This window comes from Protopterus annectens, chromosome 10.part0, assembly GCF_019279795.1.
Source record: "Protopterus annectens isolate FY-2018-M chromosome 10.part0, PAN1.0, whole genome shotgun sequence".
Taxonomy (NCBI): domain Eukaryota; kingdom Metazoa; phylum Chordata; order Ceratodontiformes; family Protopteridae; genus Protopterus; species Protopterus annectens.
The window spans coordinates 1,714,196,600-1,714,216,787 of record NC_056744.1 but is presented as its reverse complement, the minus strand read 5'-3'; the positions used below and the strand labels follow the sequence as shown (position 1 = coordinate 1,714,216,787).

At 39.8% G+C, this 20,188-nt stretch overlaps 1 protein-coding gene across 1 annotated transcript in view; it reads left to right on the top strand.

The window, feature by feature from the left end:
- The window catches only part of LOC122814460 (zinc finger protein 184-like), a 172,408-nt gene that overhangs the window by 29,432 nt on the left and 122,788 nt on the right, over nucleotides 1-20,188 (top strand). Inside the window, exons 2-3 of the mRNA XM_044087040.1 lie at nucleotides 4,235-4,330; nucleotides 13,265-13,606. Of these exons, the coding sequence (XP_043942975.1) occupies nucleotides 4,235-4,330; nucleotides 13,265-13,606 (438 nt within the window). The remainder of the gene's footprint in view (nucleotides 1-4,234; nucleotides 4,331-13,264; nucleotides 13,607-20,188) is intronic.

The following is a 20,188-nucleotide window of genomic DNA, read 5'->3' as shown; positions in this document are numbered from 1 at the left end:
CGTTTCCCAGGATGAAGAGCCCATCCATGAGACAGTCCCATTCTAGGGATGTTCATAGAAAAAAGACGGGAAATTAAACCATTGTCTTCCTCTTCAGAGTGAATTTCTGTAGATGTAGAAGAATTTATTGGGTTGACTAAGGGTTTATTGCAGGCTTTAAAACCTCTAAAGAGTGGCTGGAATGTTTATGGGGAGAAAAGGAAACCATGATCTCTCTCTTAGTTTCTGTGGATTCCCTGTCTGATGATGAGGAAAGGGATTGGGAAAAGACAAAAAAAGATAGTTAATGCTAATCCCTCACTTGATAAAGATGGGAAACTTTTGATAGGTTTGGGAAGAGGGCTTATTCTTCTGCCACTTTTAGTCTTTATCATTCTAAATTATCAGGCTTGGGAGTTCAAAGTTAAAAGAAACTTTATTGTCTTTAGGACCACACAAGTGCAGCCTAAACAAAATTACAAATGCCAGCTCACGAGAGAAATTCACTGCAAATAACATACATACAGCAGTATCAAAAAATAACATAAGAAAGAAAATAACACATATGACATGCAAGAGGTAGTTCACATTACATAAACTCATTCAATACTCATTATCCAGTGATAAATTATAAATAAATACTCACCAACAAACCCCTGCACTGTTAAGATAGAGAATAAATAGAGACTAGTGAACAGCAGCTGATTAGTTACCATATTGCACTTGTTAACCTTAGATGTTACTCAGCATAGCCATCATATTGCATAATAGTAATGCTGGCGGTAATTTCTCAGAGTAGCAGGATTAAAAAAGAGGCTTCAATGCATCAGGTATTATGGTTGGTGTCTGTATTAATAAGTCTTACAGCTGTAGGATACAAACTGTTCCTGAATGTGGTAGTCCTACAGCAGAAGCTGCAGTACCTCCTTCCAGATGCAAGTTGTGATAACCAGTTGTGGGCCGGGTGAGTCAGATCAGCAAGTATTTTATATGTTCTCTTTCTTGCTCTTGTAAAGAAAAGCTCCTGAATAGAAGGGAGGTTTGTGCTCAAGATTTTCTCAGACACCCTCACCACCCTCTGTAGTTTCTTCTTCTCAGCAGCTGTGCAGTTGCTGAACCAGCTATGAAGTTACTAGTGAGGATGCTCTGGATGGCTCCCCTGTAAAAAGTGGTAAGAGCAGACAGTGGGAGCCTGGCCTGTTTAAGCTTTCTCAGAAGGTGAAGCCTCTGTTGAGCCTTCTTGACTATGTGGTTGGTATTAACAGTCCAGGAGAGGTCATCTGAGATGTGAAGGCCCAGGAACTTGGCTGTTTTGACTTTCTTTACTACCTTCCCTTTGATAGTGAGTTAGTGGTTGGTGAACTGTTGCCTTTCTCCTGAAGTCCATAATCATTTCTTTGGTCTTATTAACATTCAGGCCCAGATTGTTCCTGTCACACCAGGAAATCAAAGTGTTCACCTCATCCTGTAGTTATGCTCATTCCCACCACTAATGAAACTATACCATACCATGAGTCTATACCATACCTTCGAAGGTGTACATCATCAAACGGTATTTCATTGGGAATGCCATTCATTGAACCCAATACTTCCCGCTAATTATATATACCAACTCCGAGATCACACTACAGTGGGGAAAGGGCAAATTTTGTGATCCCACCATAATGTGATCTCAGTCAGAATGGTTCGATAAACAGTATCTTGGATAAAATGTTGTTCGATGATATAACTCTTAAATGAAATAATAGGGACCCCAGGCTTGGATGTTAAAATATCTGTTGGCATCTTTTGAGAATATGAGAAATATTACAGCCAGTGTTTCCTCTTCAAAAATTAAGTCCTTGTTGAATTCTTTATTTGTCTGTGTTTCCTATGTAAGTAAACATTCTTTAAAGTACTCTTATAATCATGATGACTTTGTGTCCTGGGCAACAGCTTCTGCTTCTGTTATGAGGTAGTTTGCCTGTGTGTATGCACAGAAGTTTTCTGATGTTAAATCTGAAATTTAAAAATTTTCTTTGAATGAAGAGGTTTTGTTTGGTTCTTCTGCTACCCAACAGTTTGATGAAAGAGGGGAACTTTATCCTTGGGTTGAGTCAGATTTTCTGCTTTCCATCTCCAGATTTGCTAAAACCTTTGCAGCAATCTCAGGTTCTTTTTACAAAAAACAAAATAAACAGTCCCAACAGTCCTTTAAAAAGCATATATATATATATAAGAAAATATGGCAAAAGGTTCACAGAAAAATGATGGAACCTTCTAGAAAAGGGAAAGTCCAATAATACAGAATGACTTTTGTAGCATTCCTGTTCTCCCCACCCTGACATTTCTTTATATTCATCTCAGAGTCTGGTGCTTCACGTTTCTTTTTGGCATCGGTTCATTTCAGACAGATACATCCTAAAAGTTGTTCAGGAGGATTACAGATGGTAGTGGAAAAGTGTCATACCTTTTCAGGGGATTTCCCCTCATCTCCCAAGCCAGTCTTACTTGATTCCCCCAGTGATCAAGTAAATGCTTTCTGTAGGGATAACAGAACCAGTTCCCTAAGAATTACGGAGGAAAGAGTTTTGCTTGATAATTTTCTTTTGCCAAAGAAGAACCCTTCTAGAAGACCAGTTCTTAACCAGTCCTGTCTCATTCTGTTTCTGCATTATCCTTCAGGTTATCTCTTTCTCCAAGGGTGTTCACAAGATGTCTAGTGCCTGTGATAATCCATTGCAAACTGCAGGGTATTCACATTTCCCTTATGTAGATGAGTTGCTTATCTTTGCAGATTCTTTCTCAGTATCAGGCATCCATTACATGGGTAAGAAACCTCAGCTGTCTTAAGATTCCAGGTCAGCATTAAAATGTCCTCCTTGATTCTTTCCCGCAGCTGCCGTCTGCGTATCTCCATGCAAAAGGCATTCCTTTGTCAGAAAAAGAGTAGACCTGTACCTGGAATTGTTCCTGAGTTTCTGCATTCATTCCAGACATCTACAAGAGAAAAACCTCAGGCTACTAGGGTTCATGGCTTCTGTAGTTCTCATTAGTCCCTTTGCAAGATTATATTTGAGAAAAATTTAGTGGTTCCTGAAAATAGTATGAGCCTAACATCTTCACTACCTGATATTTCAGATTCCAGTCTTGGACTTTGTGGAAATAGTTTCTTTGGTGTAGAGAGCAGATATCCTTGAATCCAGGTCTCCCCTTTTCTCTGACTAGCACAGCACAATCTGTAATAATCGATGTATTGGGTTTTGCATGGAAAGTGGTGTGTATGGTGCAAACAGGAGAGACTAAAACACTTCAGTTTGAGATGTTAGCTGTTATGGATTCTCACAATTTTCTGCACTATCATCATTGAGCTCCAGGGCCAGCTAAAGTCATCACAGACAACACCAAAGTGATGTGGTACAGAAACAAATGGGGAGTACAAGATCTTACCTCTTGTGCAGGCTGGCTATGGTTGCTTGGGAGCTAGCAATTCAAACAATTTAACCTGCCAAGCTTCTTATATTTTGTCAGAGCAAAATGCCACAGACAAGCTGATCAGAACCAGGACACACCCTCACAAAAGGAAATTGATGATTACAATCTTCCAGGAACTGATGTAGGTGTTGGGAACTCCTCAAGTAGATCTGTTTACCTCCTTTCAAACCAGACAACTTAATAAATTCTTCTTCATGATTCCTTGCAAGCAGACATAGAAAACAGATGCTCTTTCATTTCCTTGGGCGGGAATGTTCATGTATGTATAACCTTAGTTTTTTCAGATGGCAAAAGACTTCTGATGCTTTTTGTGCCAAAGCTGCTGGTTTTCCCCACTTAGGAGCTCCTTCAGCCAGCAGTTTGGGTGCATGTGGAATGAGCCAATGGCTTTGGTAGACTGGCTGTCTGTTTCATCCTTGTCACGATATAACCTGTACAACTAAGGCTACCGCACCAATGATTTATCTGAATAGCTATCGTTATGAAAAGTTTAGTTGTGCAGCTGTATTTTCTTCGGGTTTGTCTACCTGCTATTCTTAACACTTGGAGGGTGGGGGAGTTCTTATCATGTACTGTCTTGTGTAGTTGATGAAATGCATAATTTTGAGATATTTGTCACTTGTGATGCTTAAAATACCCATCACTGTCTGTATGCCTGTTCGTTTTTGCTGTTCTTTGCAGATTTTTAGTTTTCTAGACACATAATGTAAACATAGGACTTTTTTTCCAGACATTGTTCTTGTTTTTAAATTTTTATTTTTTTTTTTTTGTATATTTTTAGGACAAACTAAAACCAGCCTTATCATCTCTACAGTTAAAAGTCAAGGATCTAAAAGATTTGCGAAATGACAATAAGGAGGAACTTCTGGACATAGAAGTAAGTAAGCTAATGACTGTTGTTTATTTTGGATGTCAAGAATAAAAGTAGTTATTAGCAAAGACAGGCATCTCCCATGCCAGTTTGGTCTGTCTGATGTTTTGAAGCTAGTTTTATGGCATATACTTTTTACTGGTTGTCAGTGAGTAACATTTTATGAAATCTGTTGGTTTTACTGTAGTATATTTTCATGATTTTTGCATAATTAGCACTCAAAGGAGTTATGATTTTATGTTATTGCTAAGTCCACATGAAGCACTCTACATTATGTATATGCCATAGAATGTGAGGCATTCTGAATTACACACATATACTCATAGACCCATATTGGTCATTCTGAATTACAAACGTATAGTCATAGGCTTGCACAAGGCTCTATACTTTGTATATGTGTTCTCCTAGAGCCACATGAGACATTCTGCTTTGCATATCTGTAGTCACCGATCTACAGAAGGCATTCTGCATTACATGTCTGTGCTCACAGAGCCAGATGAGGCATTCTACATTACATGTCTGTGCTCACAGAGCCAGATGAGGCATTCTACATTACATGTCTGTGCTCACAGAGCCAGATGAGGCATTCTGCATTACATGTCTGTACTCAAGAGCCAGATGAGGCATTCTACATTACATGTCTGTGCTCACAGAGCCAGATGAGGCATTCTACATTACATGTCTGTGCTCACAGAGCCAGATGAGGCATTCTACATTACATGTCTGTGCTCACAGAGCCAGATGAGGCATTCTACATTACATGTCTGTGCTCACAGAGCCAGATGAGGCATTCTACATTACATGTCTGTGCTCACAGAGCCAGATGAGGCATTCTACATTACATGTCTGTGCTCACAGAGCCAGATGAGGCATTCTGCATTACATGTCTGTACTCAAGAGCCAGATGAGGCATTCTACATTACATGTCTGTGCTCACAGAGCCAGATGAGGCATTCTACATTACATGTCTGTGCTCACAGAGCCAGATGAGGCATTCTACATTACATGTCTGTACTCAAGAGCCAGATGAGGCATTCTACATTACATGTCTGTGCTCACAGAGCCAGATAAGGCATTCTGCATTACATGTCTGTACTCAAGAGCCAGATGAGGCATTCTACATTACATGTCTGTGCTCACAGAGCCAGATGAGGCATTCTGCATTACATGTCTGTGCTCACAGAGCCAGATGAGGCATTCTACATTACATGTCTGTGCTCACAGAGCCAGATGAGGCATTCTACATTACATGTCTGTACTCAAGAGCCAGATGAGGCATTCTACATTACATGTCTGTGCTCACAGAGCCAGATGAGGCATTCTGCATTACATGTCTGTACTCAAGAGCCAGATGAGGCATTCTATATTACATGTCTGTGCTCACAGAGCCAGATGAGGCATTCTGCATTATGTGTTTGTACTCATAGATTCACACGAGGCATTCTATATTGTACACATACTTCCCAACACAAGAGCCTAGTAAAGTCATTTATACCACTGATAACACTCCCTCATGACCCTTGTATGCCATAAATCATTCTTTATAACTTATACTGGTCACTGCCAATCAGAATTATATAAGCTGATTTGTATTACACATGCACGTACCCATAAGCTGTACATACAGATGAACTATTGTGCACTCATTTTATTCCAAGACTCTGCAAATTGACGAGTTACTCTGTGTCACAGACCTGTTTGCCAACACTATCCTGTTCCATTCGGTAGATAGCATTTCTTCCCAAACCCTGTAGAATCACAATGCTAAGCAGCATTTGGAGAAGGCAGAAAGCGGTTTTAATTATTTATGTCTAACTTCTTGTCCTTTTAGCTTACTACAGCTTATTTAAGCTATCAGGTGTTAGTAGTTCCATCCTGCTGATGTTTCTTAGTATCTAATGTAGCCCATTCATATTTCCCATAATAATTACAAAATCATTCAACGTCCAAGTTATTGAAAGACTGCATCGTAAAGTTTACATGATGAGCAATACAAATACATTGATATCTGAATTCTGTACAGTGCTGCTACATAAATGTTAATTGTTAATATACTATTTTATTTCTGTTGTCACATTTTTCATATTTTTCTAAATATCTCTACAACAGAGTAACTCAGACTGAACTACACTGTCCCATATGAAAGTTCATAGATTGAGAAACAAATAGGTTCAAAGGTGTGTACTAGGCTAATGGCCCTGGAGCCTTTACAAGCCTAGCCCATAGGATTACCCTGGCATCATGCCACCCGACCTTAGTTCCCAGTGCCACTGTCTACTAAAGTCACTGGAGTGATCACCGGGATGAATTTTCTGTTTCCCATTTACTCATCAAGATTTGTCTTGAAGAGGGCCAGTGAGGTGCTCTGCTTGACCTGTATGGGACGTCTGTTCCAGAGCATGGGCAGTCTCTGGGTTATGAACCTGTCCCTCCAGCAAGTCCTGTTGATTGTGATAATGAGGATGAGGTCTCTGGAGTGTGTGGTGTGGAGGGATTGGGATTTCTTTAGATGTAGCATTTCTAACAGAGCTGGGTCAGACATGGCTTTGTAAGTCAAGCAGAACTCGCCTCTAAGTAGGCGATATGAGACAGAGAATAGTTGGAGTTTTTTGAGTCTGTCCATATAGGACAAGTGTTTAAGGCCTAGGATCCTCTTTGTAAGGTACTTTTGTGGCCTCTCCAGTTGTTGCAGGTGTCTAGTGAAGTACATGCCAAATGGGGCATTGTACTCGATGATTGGCCTAATGAGGGAAGAGTAGAGTGAGACAATGACCTCTTTCTTCCTGGATGCAAAACCCTTAGTAATGAGATGTGCCACATAGAAGGACTTTCTGACCACAGTGGCAATGTGGTGGTCAAAAGAGAGGTTGCTGTCAACCTGTGTTCCCAGATCTCTTATAACACCTTCTGTGTTCAGTACACTACCATGGTAATTCAAGGGAACCAGGTTTTTCCCAAGGGGGATGATGACACTTTTTTTGGCATTGAACTTAAGGCCATGGTTCTGACACCAGTCGTTGGTCTCAGCGAGGCCTTTCTGTTGGATGTCAACATCACTAGCTCCCAACTTGCAATTGTCTGTGAACTTTATCAGCCAGAGTCCCTTTGTGTTGGCCTGGACTTCAGAGAAGTAAATACCAAACAGGAGAGGACCCAGGACCAAACCCTGTGGGACTCTACTCATGACTGGTCTACAGTCTGACTTGGAGTCAGCTAGTTTCACACTGTGGGTTATGTCTGTCAGCCAGTTTGCAACCCATCTAGTGATCTAGGGGTTGACGCCTAGCTTAGTGAGTTTATCTATGATTCCTAAGTGGGGAATGGTATCAAAGGCCTTGGCCAGATCAAGGTAGGCTGTATGAACCAACTTGCCTTCATCCACAGCTCTGGTGACTGACTCAAAGAAGTTGACCAAGTTGAGCAGGCATGATCTACCCTTCACAGACCTCGATGCTGACAGTATGTGTTTAGCCTGAGTGTTTACTAAGATTAAGTTGTTTACATAATGAATAGTTACTGTGTTTATTAATACATTATAAAATTCTGTTTAAGTAATAGAATATAATGAACAGTACCAATGTAATGATTTATTTGTGCGGGACAGTTTGGAGCTTGTATTACTTTAGTAATCCTTACGTCTCCAGAGGTATGAACAGTGTTTAAAATGTGAGGGTATAAATTGATTTTGTCAAAAAGCACAGGATGCAATCATTGGAAGTTACAGTACAAACTTCCTGAGGTCCACTGGAGTGAATGACTTAAGTACTATTGGACACATTTTGGTTTAAATTCTTTTTTCCTGCATGGATTGGGTCACTTTGCATGTAGGTAGTGATTGACAAGGCTAATCAGCCAATCAGAAGCAAGGAGAGTAAGCAAATTCCCATGTCCCTGAAGCAGATATGAGAGGAGGAATGTGTTCTGTGTCTATCCGAAGGTGCAAAGACACACTTTGTACTTTGTGTGTTAACCACATTTAGCAGTAGAAGTACTTGAATTATGCTCGCAGATCAGTTGCTGAGTTTATGTAGACATAACAACATTCCCTGTTAATTCTTTAATTTGATAAAGTTGTTTTACGTAGTGCATAGTGTGAAACAAATGGGTGAATTCTGTTTAAATAATCTGCTAGGTAGTTTTATGTACACATTGCATTATGTAAGCAAGAGATACCATAGAATGAGATTCAGTGAAAAAGATGTATAAAACATATGTAGCAGCACAGTTCGAGAGCAACAGTGGAAATAAGAGTAAGTCAAACACCTCTTTCCCAATGTTATTGTCTACGAAAGTACAGAAACTCAAACATTACCCTATGCTAACTGCAACTGGATGTCAGGCCAACAGTACTCTGATTAGGAATTTACCATTGCGTATGAAGTTCAAAGCTGGTTTTCGGATGGGTTATGGTGTTTCAGTAATGCCAGTAGAAACAGTTAAATCTGGCACTTTTTCTGTAAATCAGGAAGCAGGCCAATACACTTACTTAAAACACTAGTGATACTGCAGGGAGGAATGTTAATATTTTGAACAGAAATAGTCCTGTCTCAAAAAAAATGACTATGGAGTGACATTGCATCCCTAGACTATGATTCTCACAGTGATCAGTGGATAGAAGGGCACTGGGAGGTCGCATATCATTAGCAGGTAATATACTCCCAGTCCAGGAGAATTGTATGAACAGTAGTAAGAGAACTAATTCTTAGACCCCCCCCCCCCCCCCCCCGTGGGAACTACTTACTGATTCTGGTTTGTCGGTCTATAAGATGGCTGATAGAACTGATACTGTCATGAATATTAGCATTAATTTCCAAGATGCTTTTATAAGTGAGCCTAGAATGTTAGTTGATGTATTTGATAATACCTCCTTTGTTTATAAAGTATCAGCAGTGGAAAGAAATGGAATAAATAAGTACCTGATTATTTCTAGATGTAAAATTTCTAGGGCAGTTTGCCAAATTAAGCACTCCTCTGCCACAGGATTAGGTGGCTTAAATGGCTATTTAAAAAAATATTGAATTATCGAGTCCTTGCTTATCTGACATATTTTAGAAATCAGACAGAAATCGTTAGAGTATGGTTTTGCTCCCAGTGAATGGAAAAAAGCTGTTACCTTCCTATACCCTAGAATAATTCTTGCTGTACTGTATATTGTTATAGACCCATTGATTTAACAAACATTTTAGAAAAATATTTTGAAGATCGATAAGTTACCTGCTTACATCATACACATCCCTGGGTATGGGTATTTGTCAGGGCATTCTTATTTGGCGGACTTGATTAGTTCCTGTTACAAAATAATATCCGCTTTTGATGTGACATATTTGGACTTTGCCTAAGGCCTTTGTCACTGTCCGATATAGTGAGAGTACTGGGACCACAAGACAAGGATGTTGAATATTCTTGTATTGTTAGATGTGTTATCTGTTGGGTGCAGGATTGGAATTACAGGTTACAGAATACATTTTCAATTATAAAACAGTTGGAGTAGAAGTCCCACTGGGATCCATATTAGGTCAGCTGTTGCTTGGATTATTCATCTCAAGAATGCCATTCTTATGAAACTCATGGCTGAGTAAATATGTGGATGAAACTAAAATCAGAGGCATTGTCAGGCACATTTCTAACTAGAATTTAGTTTAAAATGTTTTGATTTATTAATACAGTGGTCTGAAAGTTGTGATATGTGGTTTAACATTAAAAAGTGCATTTTTCCCTTTAATATAATATTCTAATAGTGGCAGAATGCATCAAGGATTTGGGTATTCAGGTAAATAATAGATTATCTTTGGAGAAGCGTTTAAATGAGGTGATGTGTTGATCAAATGGCGCACTTGAGAATATGCTTAGATGTATTTCCAGTAGGTTAATCAGGATTTTGATTCCATTTTATCATTTGTTTATAAGGCCAGTGTTGGAATACTTTGGGCCCTTCTGTGTTTATTCTATTTCTCAATTGAAATGTTAGAAAAGAGTGGAAAGATGTTTTATGATACAGGATACATATGTCAGATATCTGTCTTACAAGGATAGATGTGAGCACCTTTCCCTTTACTGTATGAAGTCCAGACTAATGAGGGCTAATAATATAGTTTCTTCCTCCCGTCCTTGTTTACGGACCTGAATAAGCAATTGTTGCATGTAATAACTCATGGTGTATGCTGGGTGAACCTTTGCAATGGGTATTTTATTGTATTTTATTTATGTATGTATTGAAATTTGATTACCAGGAAAGTCCAGTTGGGTAGGAGCCTATTCTCAGCACAGGCCCAGAGAGAAAAGCTCTGTTTCTTGTCTGCTCAGGATACAACAGACGAACATTTGTAGGTTCTGTTCAAACAGTTTTATTATGTGCAAACACATCAGGATTGAGGCTTAGTAACTTTAATTTAGATAAACTTATAAACTAACTATCTCTCTCATACATGTTCACACTCTGGCTGCACTCTCAAAATGGCACTGAAGCTTGCACGTGCTTGCTATTTATATGCAAGTTTAGTCTTTGGAAATGCTTCTTAAAGGTACAACACACACACCGTTCTACAAGCTGCAAAGTATTACAAAACATTTTAAGAACAATAATTTAACAGTCTTCAAAAATAATACAAAAAATATGCAGTTTAAATAATTATACCAAATTAGGCATAATATGAAACTGGTGGTTAAAAATAGATACAAGCTGTAGGATAATGATTTCATATTTAGAAAACTTGTAGCCAGTTTATAGAAAAGTTAAAGATGCGTTAGTATAATACAAACAGGAATTGCAAGATGAAATTACTCTGTGTGTACAGAGTGGTAAGGAAATCCTTCTGTGTGGCTCAGCACAAGTAAAGGCATGACATCCAGATGTAAGGATGTCGTAGTACCACTGTACTTGGCCTTCTCAGACCAATAATCGAGTACAATGAACCCTTTGGTATGTACTTTGCCAGGCAGCTGCAACAGGTGGAGCATCCTCAGAGGTTTCTCACCAAAAAGTGCAGGTTATAACCAACATGTCCTATGCAGACCAATTAAAAGCCCTGCAAATATATTCAGTTTCCTTCCAATTTACTAAGAGGTGATTTTATGCTTGACTTACAAGGCAGTCTGTGACCGAGCCCTGCTGAAAATGTTGCATATTTGCAAAATTAACTGCACAAGGGTTACCATCTTCAAGGATCTAAACTTAATCTCTGACATGAATAGATCATGCTGGAGAGACAGATATGTATCCCAGAGATTGCCCATCCTCTGGAATAGGCTTCCTATTTATGTGAAGCAGAGCCTTTCCTTGACCATCTTCAAGTGCAATCTCAACCACTGGATTGGGAATTGCAAATTCACTCCTGTGATGTCACCCACATCCCTTAAGGGCAGAGGCAGTCTATAAAAATTGACAAAAACCCTGCTTGTTGACCCTTGTTATCATTCCTCTAGGGATAGAAAATTTGGTAAAATTTGGGTAAAACTGGCTGGGCTTATAAGGGCTCTTGAGCCATTAGCCTAGTAATCTCCTATGAACCTATGAAAAGCAGGCTTATGGTGTATTTAGAGATAAAGCTAAGGGACTGAAATTGGTAGGACAAAGGAAGTGAGTGAAGATGGGGGAGTAAGAAAATGTAAGGTATGAAAAGGTACTTGTTCACATTTAGGGATGTAGTTTATCCTAGTGTTGAGCAATAACAAGGCCAACTTTTGGTTAGGAAGTCTTTAAGAATGGGTTTGAAGGATGGAAAGGGTGGGGTATTGACCTGATGGATACAGGTAAGGAGTTCCAGAGCTTAGCAACATGATATGGGTATAGGCAATGCCAAGCAGATCTGATTGGTTTGTGGACAGACAGGAATTTCCTGGTCACAGAATCGTAATGACCAACTGGGAACATAGTTGTGTAGTATGTTATTTTAGTGCTGGACAAGCAGATGGATGCTGGATAATTTTATAGGTGGTAAGAGCTGTGCTTATGATGATTGTTGGGTAGTTTTAACCAATTTATGTTTTTAGTGCTACGCAGTGGTGAGTTCCAAATGTGGTATTTGCTGCAAAGTTAGAAACTTTGTTATAGTATTGTTCAAGTTTTGATTTTTTGTGATGCCTGAAGGTTAATAAGGATGGAAGCATCACACAGAAATGTGGGAGGAGATAAATAGATGCAAGTGCAGTTTTAGTTTCACTGGTGAGAAAGTTTTTGGCTCTGTGAAGCATTTTTAGTTTTTCATGAGTTTTGCAATTTTTTATATACAGGCTGAATTTAAGATTATGTTCCACTGTCATCCCTAATAATTTGCTATGAGAAGTGACTTCTGTGGTTGTATTGTCAAGACAGAGAGGATTTTTTTTCATAAGAGAGGGATTTGGGGGAAAAAATTAGTATTTTTAGGGTTATCAGTAATAAAACCTATGTTTCAGTTGCTGTTAAAGCTTCCTGAGTATTTTTGGGAGGTGTGCTATGCTGTCTGATATGCAAATGAGTGTGGTGTCATCTGGGTACTTTATTTGGGAGGCCTGTTGTGCAGAGGATGTTGGTGAGAATATTAAAGAGGAGGGGACCAAGGATGGAGCCTTGTGGTACACCAGTGGTGACTGGGAGGTATGGAGAGAGGGTAGAGTGCCATTTTACTGGCTAAAACCTATTGGATAAGTAGCTTTTGAATCATGGAAGGGGTGGTCTGAGATAGACCTAATGAGGACATATGAAGTAGAAGTTTGCTGTGAAAACTGTGTTGGAGGCCTTCCACTCTCTCAGTGAGGATAGATTTCAAGGTAGTTGTCCTGACCCCTGCCAGTCATACTTGTGGGCTCAATCTTGGTTTCAGGTTACATACAGATGTTCCGCTTCTGTGTTAGTGGACTGGTCTTTACTCATTCTGGAATCAAAGAAATATACATAGAGACAACTAATACTGTAGTGTGTAGCCATTCAGTTCAACCCTTTCTGTATTTCTTGTTTCCCAGGAACATGCCTGCAATTTGGAACAATACATTACATTACAGTTTGCAAAACTACACCAGTTTCTCAATGACAAAGAACAAAAACTCATTCAACAGCTTAAGAATGAAGAGGCCAAATTCCTGAAAGACATGGAAGAAAATCTTGAATGCATTAAAATTACTGTTATGGACACCCACATGGCAGTGTCTGAAACCAGCATGGAGCTCAAGAAAGAAGAAGGTGAGAGACTGATAAAAGTGGAAGAAGATTCTGAAGACATTAAACATTATGCTGCAGTAATTCAGGAAGTAAAATCTGAAGATAATTTGAACCACATAAAGCAGGAAAACATTGACTTGTTAACAGTAAGCATGGTTTTCTTTTTGCATGACTGTTGTTTTGGAAGTTAAATATTGAAGCTGCACTTAGCATGAATAGGACATTAAGATGATAACTCAACCAGCAGTTTAAATGATATAAAATAGTGTGCCTAACTTTTAACTGTTTTATTTATCCTCAGTTGATGAGTTACTTTATTAATTATGGGTTGAAAACACTGCATGTATAAGAGGCTGTGCTGCTGTTTTTATAAGTTCTAATGGATTGCTGAAAATCCCTACCACCCTCTGCGACCAAAAAAAAGTTACAGTTGTAACAACCACACACTCTTGCACTGACCCCTTCAGCCCTGATCATAAATTTAGTATCAGCATTCATCTATGAAGCCATGATATCTTCCTGGTTTTGTAAATCAATACCAGTATTACACTGGAGAACCATTAGCACTTGGGAATTGCACCCCCATAACAGCTTACACTCCGGACACATACCCGCTTCACCCTGCCCTGGTTCTGGATTTGCTGCATTAATAACAGTTCTACAGAAGTAATATTTGTGTGTTCTGTTGCAGAAAGAATATTTATCAAGAATTTACTACCTAATGCTGAAAACCAGACCGGCAACACCCAGCACACTAAACACAAACCAAAATGTGATATAAAACACAACACACTAAAACACAAACCAAAATGTGATATAAAACACACAGCACACTGAACACAAACCAAAATGCGATATAAAACACACAGCACACTAAAACACAAACCAAAAATGTGATATAAAACACACAACACACTAAAACACAAACCAAAATGTGATATAAAACACACAGCACAACTAAAAGACAAACCAAAATGTGATATAAAACACACAGCACACTAAAACACAAACCAAAAAATGTGATATAAAACACACAGCACACTAAAACACAAACCAGAATGTGATATAATACATGTAAGGCCTATTAATTTTAAAACAGAAGTGCCAGTAGAGAGACCAAGCCATGGAAGCTTCCTCCACGTGGGGCAAATATCCCTGTATTCCCTGTAACTTAATAAAACAGCCCTCTGGTTTAGTTCTTCAGGGGGTGTTATATTTACTTGCATGCTCAGAGCAGTAATATAGGGTACTTTGATATTTTGTTGTCAAAATGTATAACACTTTATGCTAACTGCAAGTACTTTCAAAATTCCCTAATTTTAAGATTTCTGCTTTGATAAAACATTTTACCATTTTAATTCAAGAATGCATGGTGTTGCCTCTTAGTATGATCTGCACTGAAATGAGAGTGAGGAAATGACTTGGCGCGAAATTTAATAGCTGCAGATTAAATCTTGCCAGAATGTGAAGCCTGTATTTATTTCTGATTCCTTTTCCTGTGATATTACTGATGAAAACAGCCTTGGGTGATTGAGAATCCAAGGATGTCCTATATCACTGTTGCAGTACTCTACACTAAGGGGATCCACTGTCCAGCCAGTATACCAAAGCCGTAGGTTATTGTGGCAACATCATATGTCATACACATTATACCCAGTCATAGCATAGGGCATAAAGGTGATGTCCAAACCTTAGAACTTCCCCCAGTCTGAGTGCCATCTCTGATCGTTGGTCTGAGCATGTGAACACGGTTTCATCTGCTGGTTACCAACCTGTTTCCAGATAAGTGTCCCTTTGAGGTTTTTCCTCTTCTTTTTTTTGTTGCTGTTATTTTGGCCCTCACTTCAGCTAGAACAGTGTCTGAGCTTTAGACCCTTATGGCTGTACCTCCTTTTCTAGTTTTCCATAGGGACAGGGTGTCTCTCTGTACTAATCCTTCTTCTATGCCCAAGATGGCCGAAGAGTTTTCTTTTAATCAGTCTATTAATTTGCCCACTTTTTCCCTTCTCTGCAGCTTGCTAGTGAGAAAGTTCTTCACACCTAGGATTTGCATGGTCAACTCCTGTATTATTTGGATAAGACTAAAGTCGTTCATAAATCTGAGCAACTTTTTGCTTCTTTTCATCCTAGGTCGGTTTGGATGTTTCTAAGGGAACCTTTTCATCCTGGATCTCTTAGGCCATTTCCTTTTGTTACTATTTTCATGGAAAAGACCCCTCTTGTTGTGCTAAGGCTCATTCTGCCAGAGCAGTGGCTTCTTCTGGTGTGTTATTTTTCTTCAAAGGATTAGATACCTATTCCATCCTTGAATCTGCTACTTGGGCCTATGTCCATACTTTCACTAAGCATTACAAATTGGACATTGTTTCCATGGTGAGGGCTGACTTTGCCAGAGCTGTCCTGCATGGTTTTCTGGAGAATTCCTCTTGATCTTCCTCCTAACAACATTTCCTCTTGAGCTTTGTTACTCTCCCTTTAGTGAAGAATACTGCAACATTGATATGGAAGGACATAGTACAGTTTTGTAAAATCTTACCACAATAGTAAATCCTTTTCTCTTCAGTGTTGCAGTATTTGCTCCCTCGTTCCTCCCCCTTTTCTTTTCTCCCTTTTTTTCCCCTTTCTGGATACTCCTGTTCCTCTTTTCCTTGGACTGTGGTTCCTCCTGGGACTGTTTGGTTCAGAGGATTGAACTTTCATACATCACCTTTATGTCCCACACTGTGAGCAGGCAGCATACGTTCATAGCCATCCTTAGGAATAGGCCAACTAGGCAGCCGCCTAGGGAGCTGCTGTAGCAGGGGTGCTTTTCCAGTATTTATTTGGTGTAGGTAAACCAGGATGGGGGCACCGGGTGCTGTGGTGGGGGGGGGGGTGCCGTGGAGCCCTTTTGCCTAGGGCACCTGGTGACCTAAGGACGCTCTTGCATACGTTTGACATATGATGTCCCTATAAAAAAACAAAGCTTTTTGGCATACTGGGCAGATGTTAGGCTGCCGTTGGCAGGAAATTCCTTTAGTGAAGAATACTGCAATAGTGAAGTCAAGGACATCTACTGTCACACATACTTTACCCAGTGTAAATAGCATACCTCTCATCTGTCCAGATTTTCTCATCATATTTTTTGTGATCAGATTTCAGTTTCTTCAGAAAATACATACTAACACAAATCCTGTTTCTGTAGCAACTTTCTAAGTTTATAAAATCAATATTTAAAATATGCTCCTGTTTTGGGCCTATATTATTTTAGGCTTTGTCCAAATTTCTTGCCCTAAGAGGTTGAGAGGTATGGTACATAGACTTATGTGGGAAACTGCTATGTTCAAGGCTCATACCTCCATTAGTCCTTGTAATGTTACTGGCTGTTTCTTTCATAGTTTTATTTACAGCTTGAAGGTCAGATGCTGTGTGATTTGTAACTGGCAGATGCTTCTTTGCACTTGCCAAAAATCCTTTTCTATTTTGTATTGTCTAACAAACCCATTTTGGGCTTTTTCTTGTGTGTGTGTGTGTGTGTAAAATATAAAAAAGAAAAAAAATTAAAAAATGTTGCTTTTTCATGAGGCAAGTCCTCCTACACCCCCAACCCCCCAACCCCTGCTACATATATATATATATGCTAACTCTGAGACCACACAGTATTGGGAAAAGGGCACATCCCTCAACCCCGAAAATTGTTAAGTCTGGTACACCTGTTGACCATCTGCTACATAGATTAAAAACTATATTATTACCCCTATATATATGTGTAATATATATATATATATATATATATATATATATATATATATATATATATATATATATATATATATATATATATATATATATATATATATATATATAGAGAGAGAGAGAGATTTTTGTCAAAGGAGTTGTTCCATCAAAGGGTGAGAAAGTTAGTTAAGCTGATTGAAAATCAGCTTGTCAGACCTTACTGGTTTTCTTACAATTAAGATTGCCACATAGTGATTAGGGGAGTTTGCCCTTTTCCCATTGTAGTGCAGTCTCAGAGCTGATTTATATAGTTAGCAAGGAGCTTGCCCCCCCCCCCCACACACACACACAAACACACCTGTTTAGTGTTATCTTGACATTTCTGGCTGTTGATGAATCATGCTATACATACATACATACATACACACACACACACACACACACACACACACACACACACACACGGATATGTATGTATAAATCCCTATCAGTTGATCGAGTTTTCAGAAAATCGAAATTCATATCGAGACCATATGATCGAGTTTTTGAAAACTCAAAACTTCTGAACTGAGATCGTGGTACAGCGAGGATTGGGAAATTTTTACTGTAGTACGATCTCAGGAGTTGGGATGTATAATTTTCGGGGGGGCGCTTTCCCTTGCATAAAAGTAAAAAAAAAAAAATTAGATTGTTGTGTTTTTTTTATTTCTTTTTTTGGGGTCTATATTATAATATTGAAACTCCCTTTAAGCGAACACGCAAACAATGATACGTATTGCGCGAAACGTGAATATGCTGAACGTACTAAATAGCGAAATACAAAAAGTCGAATCCCCATAGTCGGCCAACTCCACCTCCCACTACATGCTGCCTACCCAAACAAAATAAATAAACCACATATATACACTAACCAAAACCCTACGTCTAACCCTAAAGTAAAGCACCAAAACCCTACGTCTAATCCTACACTAAACCTTACATATATTACTATCTATGCACTTACCTTAACCCGCACCCTAACCCTGCTGTCCATAACTGTCGCACACTTACCTTACGGAGCTGTACAGCAGACGGGCCAACCATGACACTTCGACTTTTTGGTTTTCATGGTTTAGTACGTTCGACATAATCGTGTTTCACGCAATACGTGTTGGTGTTTTCGCATTCGCTTAAAAGGATTTTCGGTATTATAATATAGACCCCTTTTTTGATGTTTGAGTTTTCGGAAACTCAATCGTATGGTCCCATCCATATGAAATTTGAGTTTTTGAAACTTAATCATCTGACATAGATCAATAGATATATATGGTTTATTATCAAAATGTCGAGGTGACTTACCTTGACTGTTAGAAGATCAAATACAGAGGGGCAGAGAGGCAAAACTGCGAACACAATTCTTGTCGAATTTGAAACGTCGATATGTAGCTTGTGTTCGCAGTTTTGAGCGTTGGTGTTGTGAAGTGCATCACACTACAGTGGGGATTGAGAAAATTACCCTTTTCCTCATTGTGGTGAGATCTTGGATGTAGAATATATAAGTAGCAGGGGGTGTTAGCGGGTGCAGGGGCGCTTGCCCCCATGCAAAACAGTATGAAATTCTCTGCATCCTAGTGTATGTTTTTTTTTTCTAGATGGTGAGTGGTCGAATGTCGATGTTGGAAAAACTCTCCCTTCTCCCTTTTAAACCTGCAGCTTCAGCAGAGTTATAATTACTTTCTTGGAAAACAGCTTTGCTTCTGGCCATCAATTTGGCTAGAAGAGCGTCAGAGCTGCAAGCACGCATGACTGTTGAGCCCTTCATCATATTCCATGTGGATAGGGACTCTCTCTCATGGCTGTGGAGCCCTTCATCATATTCCATGCGGATAGGGTCTCCCTGTCATGGCTGTGGAGCCCTTCATCATATTCCATGCGGATAGGGTCTCCCTGTCATGGCTGTGGAGCCCTTCATCGTATTCCATGCGGATAGGGTCTCCCTCTCATAGCTCTGGAGCCCTTCATCGTATTCCATGCGGATAGGGTCTCCCTCTCATAGCTCTTGAGCCCTTCATCGTATTCCATGTGGATAGGGTCTCCCTCTCATGGCTGTGGAGCCCTTCATCATATTCCATGCGGATAGGATCTCCCTCTCATGGCTGTGGAGCCCTTCATCATATTCCATGTGGATAGGGTCTCCCTCTCATGGCTGTGGAGCCCTTCATCATATTCCATGTGGATAGGGTCTCCCTCTCATGGCTGTGGAGCCCTTCATCATATTCCATGCGGATAGGGTCTCCCTCTCATGGCTGTGGAGCCCTTCATCATATTCCATGTGGATAGGGTCTCCCTCTCATGGCTGTGGAGCCCTTCATCATATTCCATGCGGATAGGGTCTCCCTCTCATAGCTCTGGAGCCCTTCATCATATTCCATGCAGATAGGGTCTCCCTCTCATGGCTGTGGAGCCCTTCATCATATTCCATGTGGATAGGGTCTCCCTCTCATGGCTGTAGAGCCCTTCATCATATTCCATGCAGATAGGGTCTCCCTCTCATGGCTGTGGAGCCCTTCATCATATTCCATGTGGATAGGGTCTCCAGCAGGACTAACCCATCCTTCATTCCATACACTTGCTTACCTTTTTCCCTAATCCACAAAACAAGGGTGAAATGATCCTGCACTCCCTTAATGTGCACAGGCAGCTCAGATTCTATCCAGACAGGACTAAAACATTTAGAAAAACTGATGAACTGTTAGTCAGATTCGTATCAGGGGCAGAGAGCAAACCCATATCCAAACAAACCATCTCAAAATGGATAGCCCACTGCATCCATTTCTGCTACAATCAGTATGGGAAACCACCTCCAAAGGGGATCAGGATGCATTCCACCAGGGCAACCTCCACCTTTGCAGCTTTCCTCAGAGGGGTCCCTACCAGAAACATCCTGGAGGCTGCAACATGGACTTCTGTATATACCTTCACTAAGCATTACCATCTGCCTATCTTCTCCAAATCCAGAGCAGGTTCTGCCA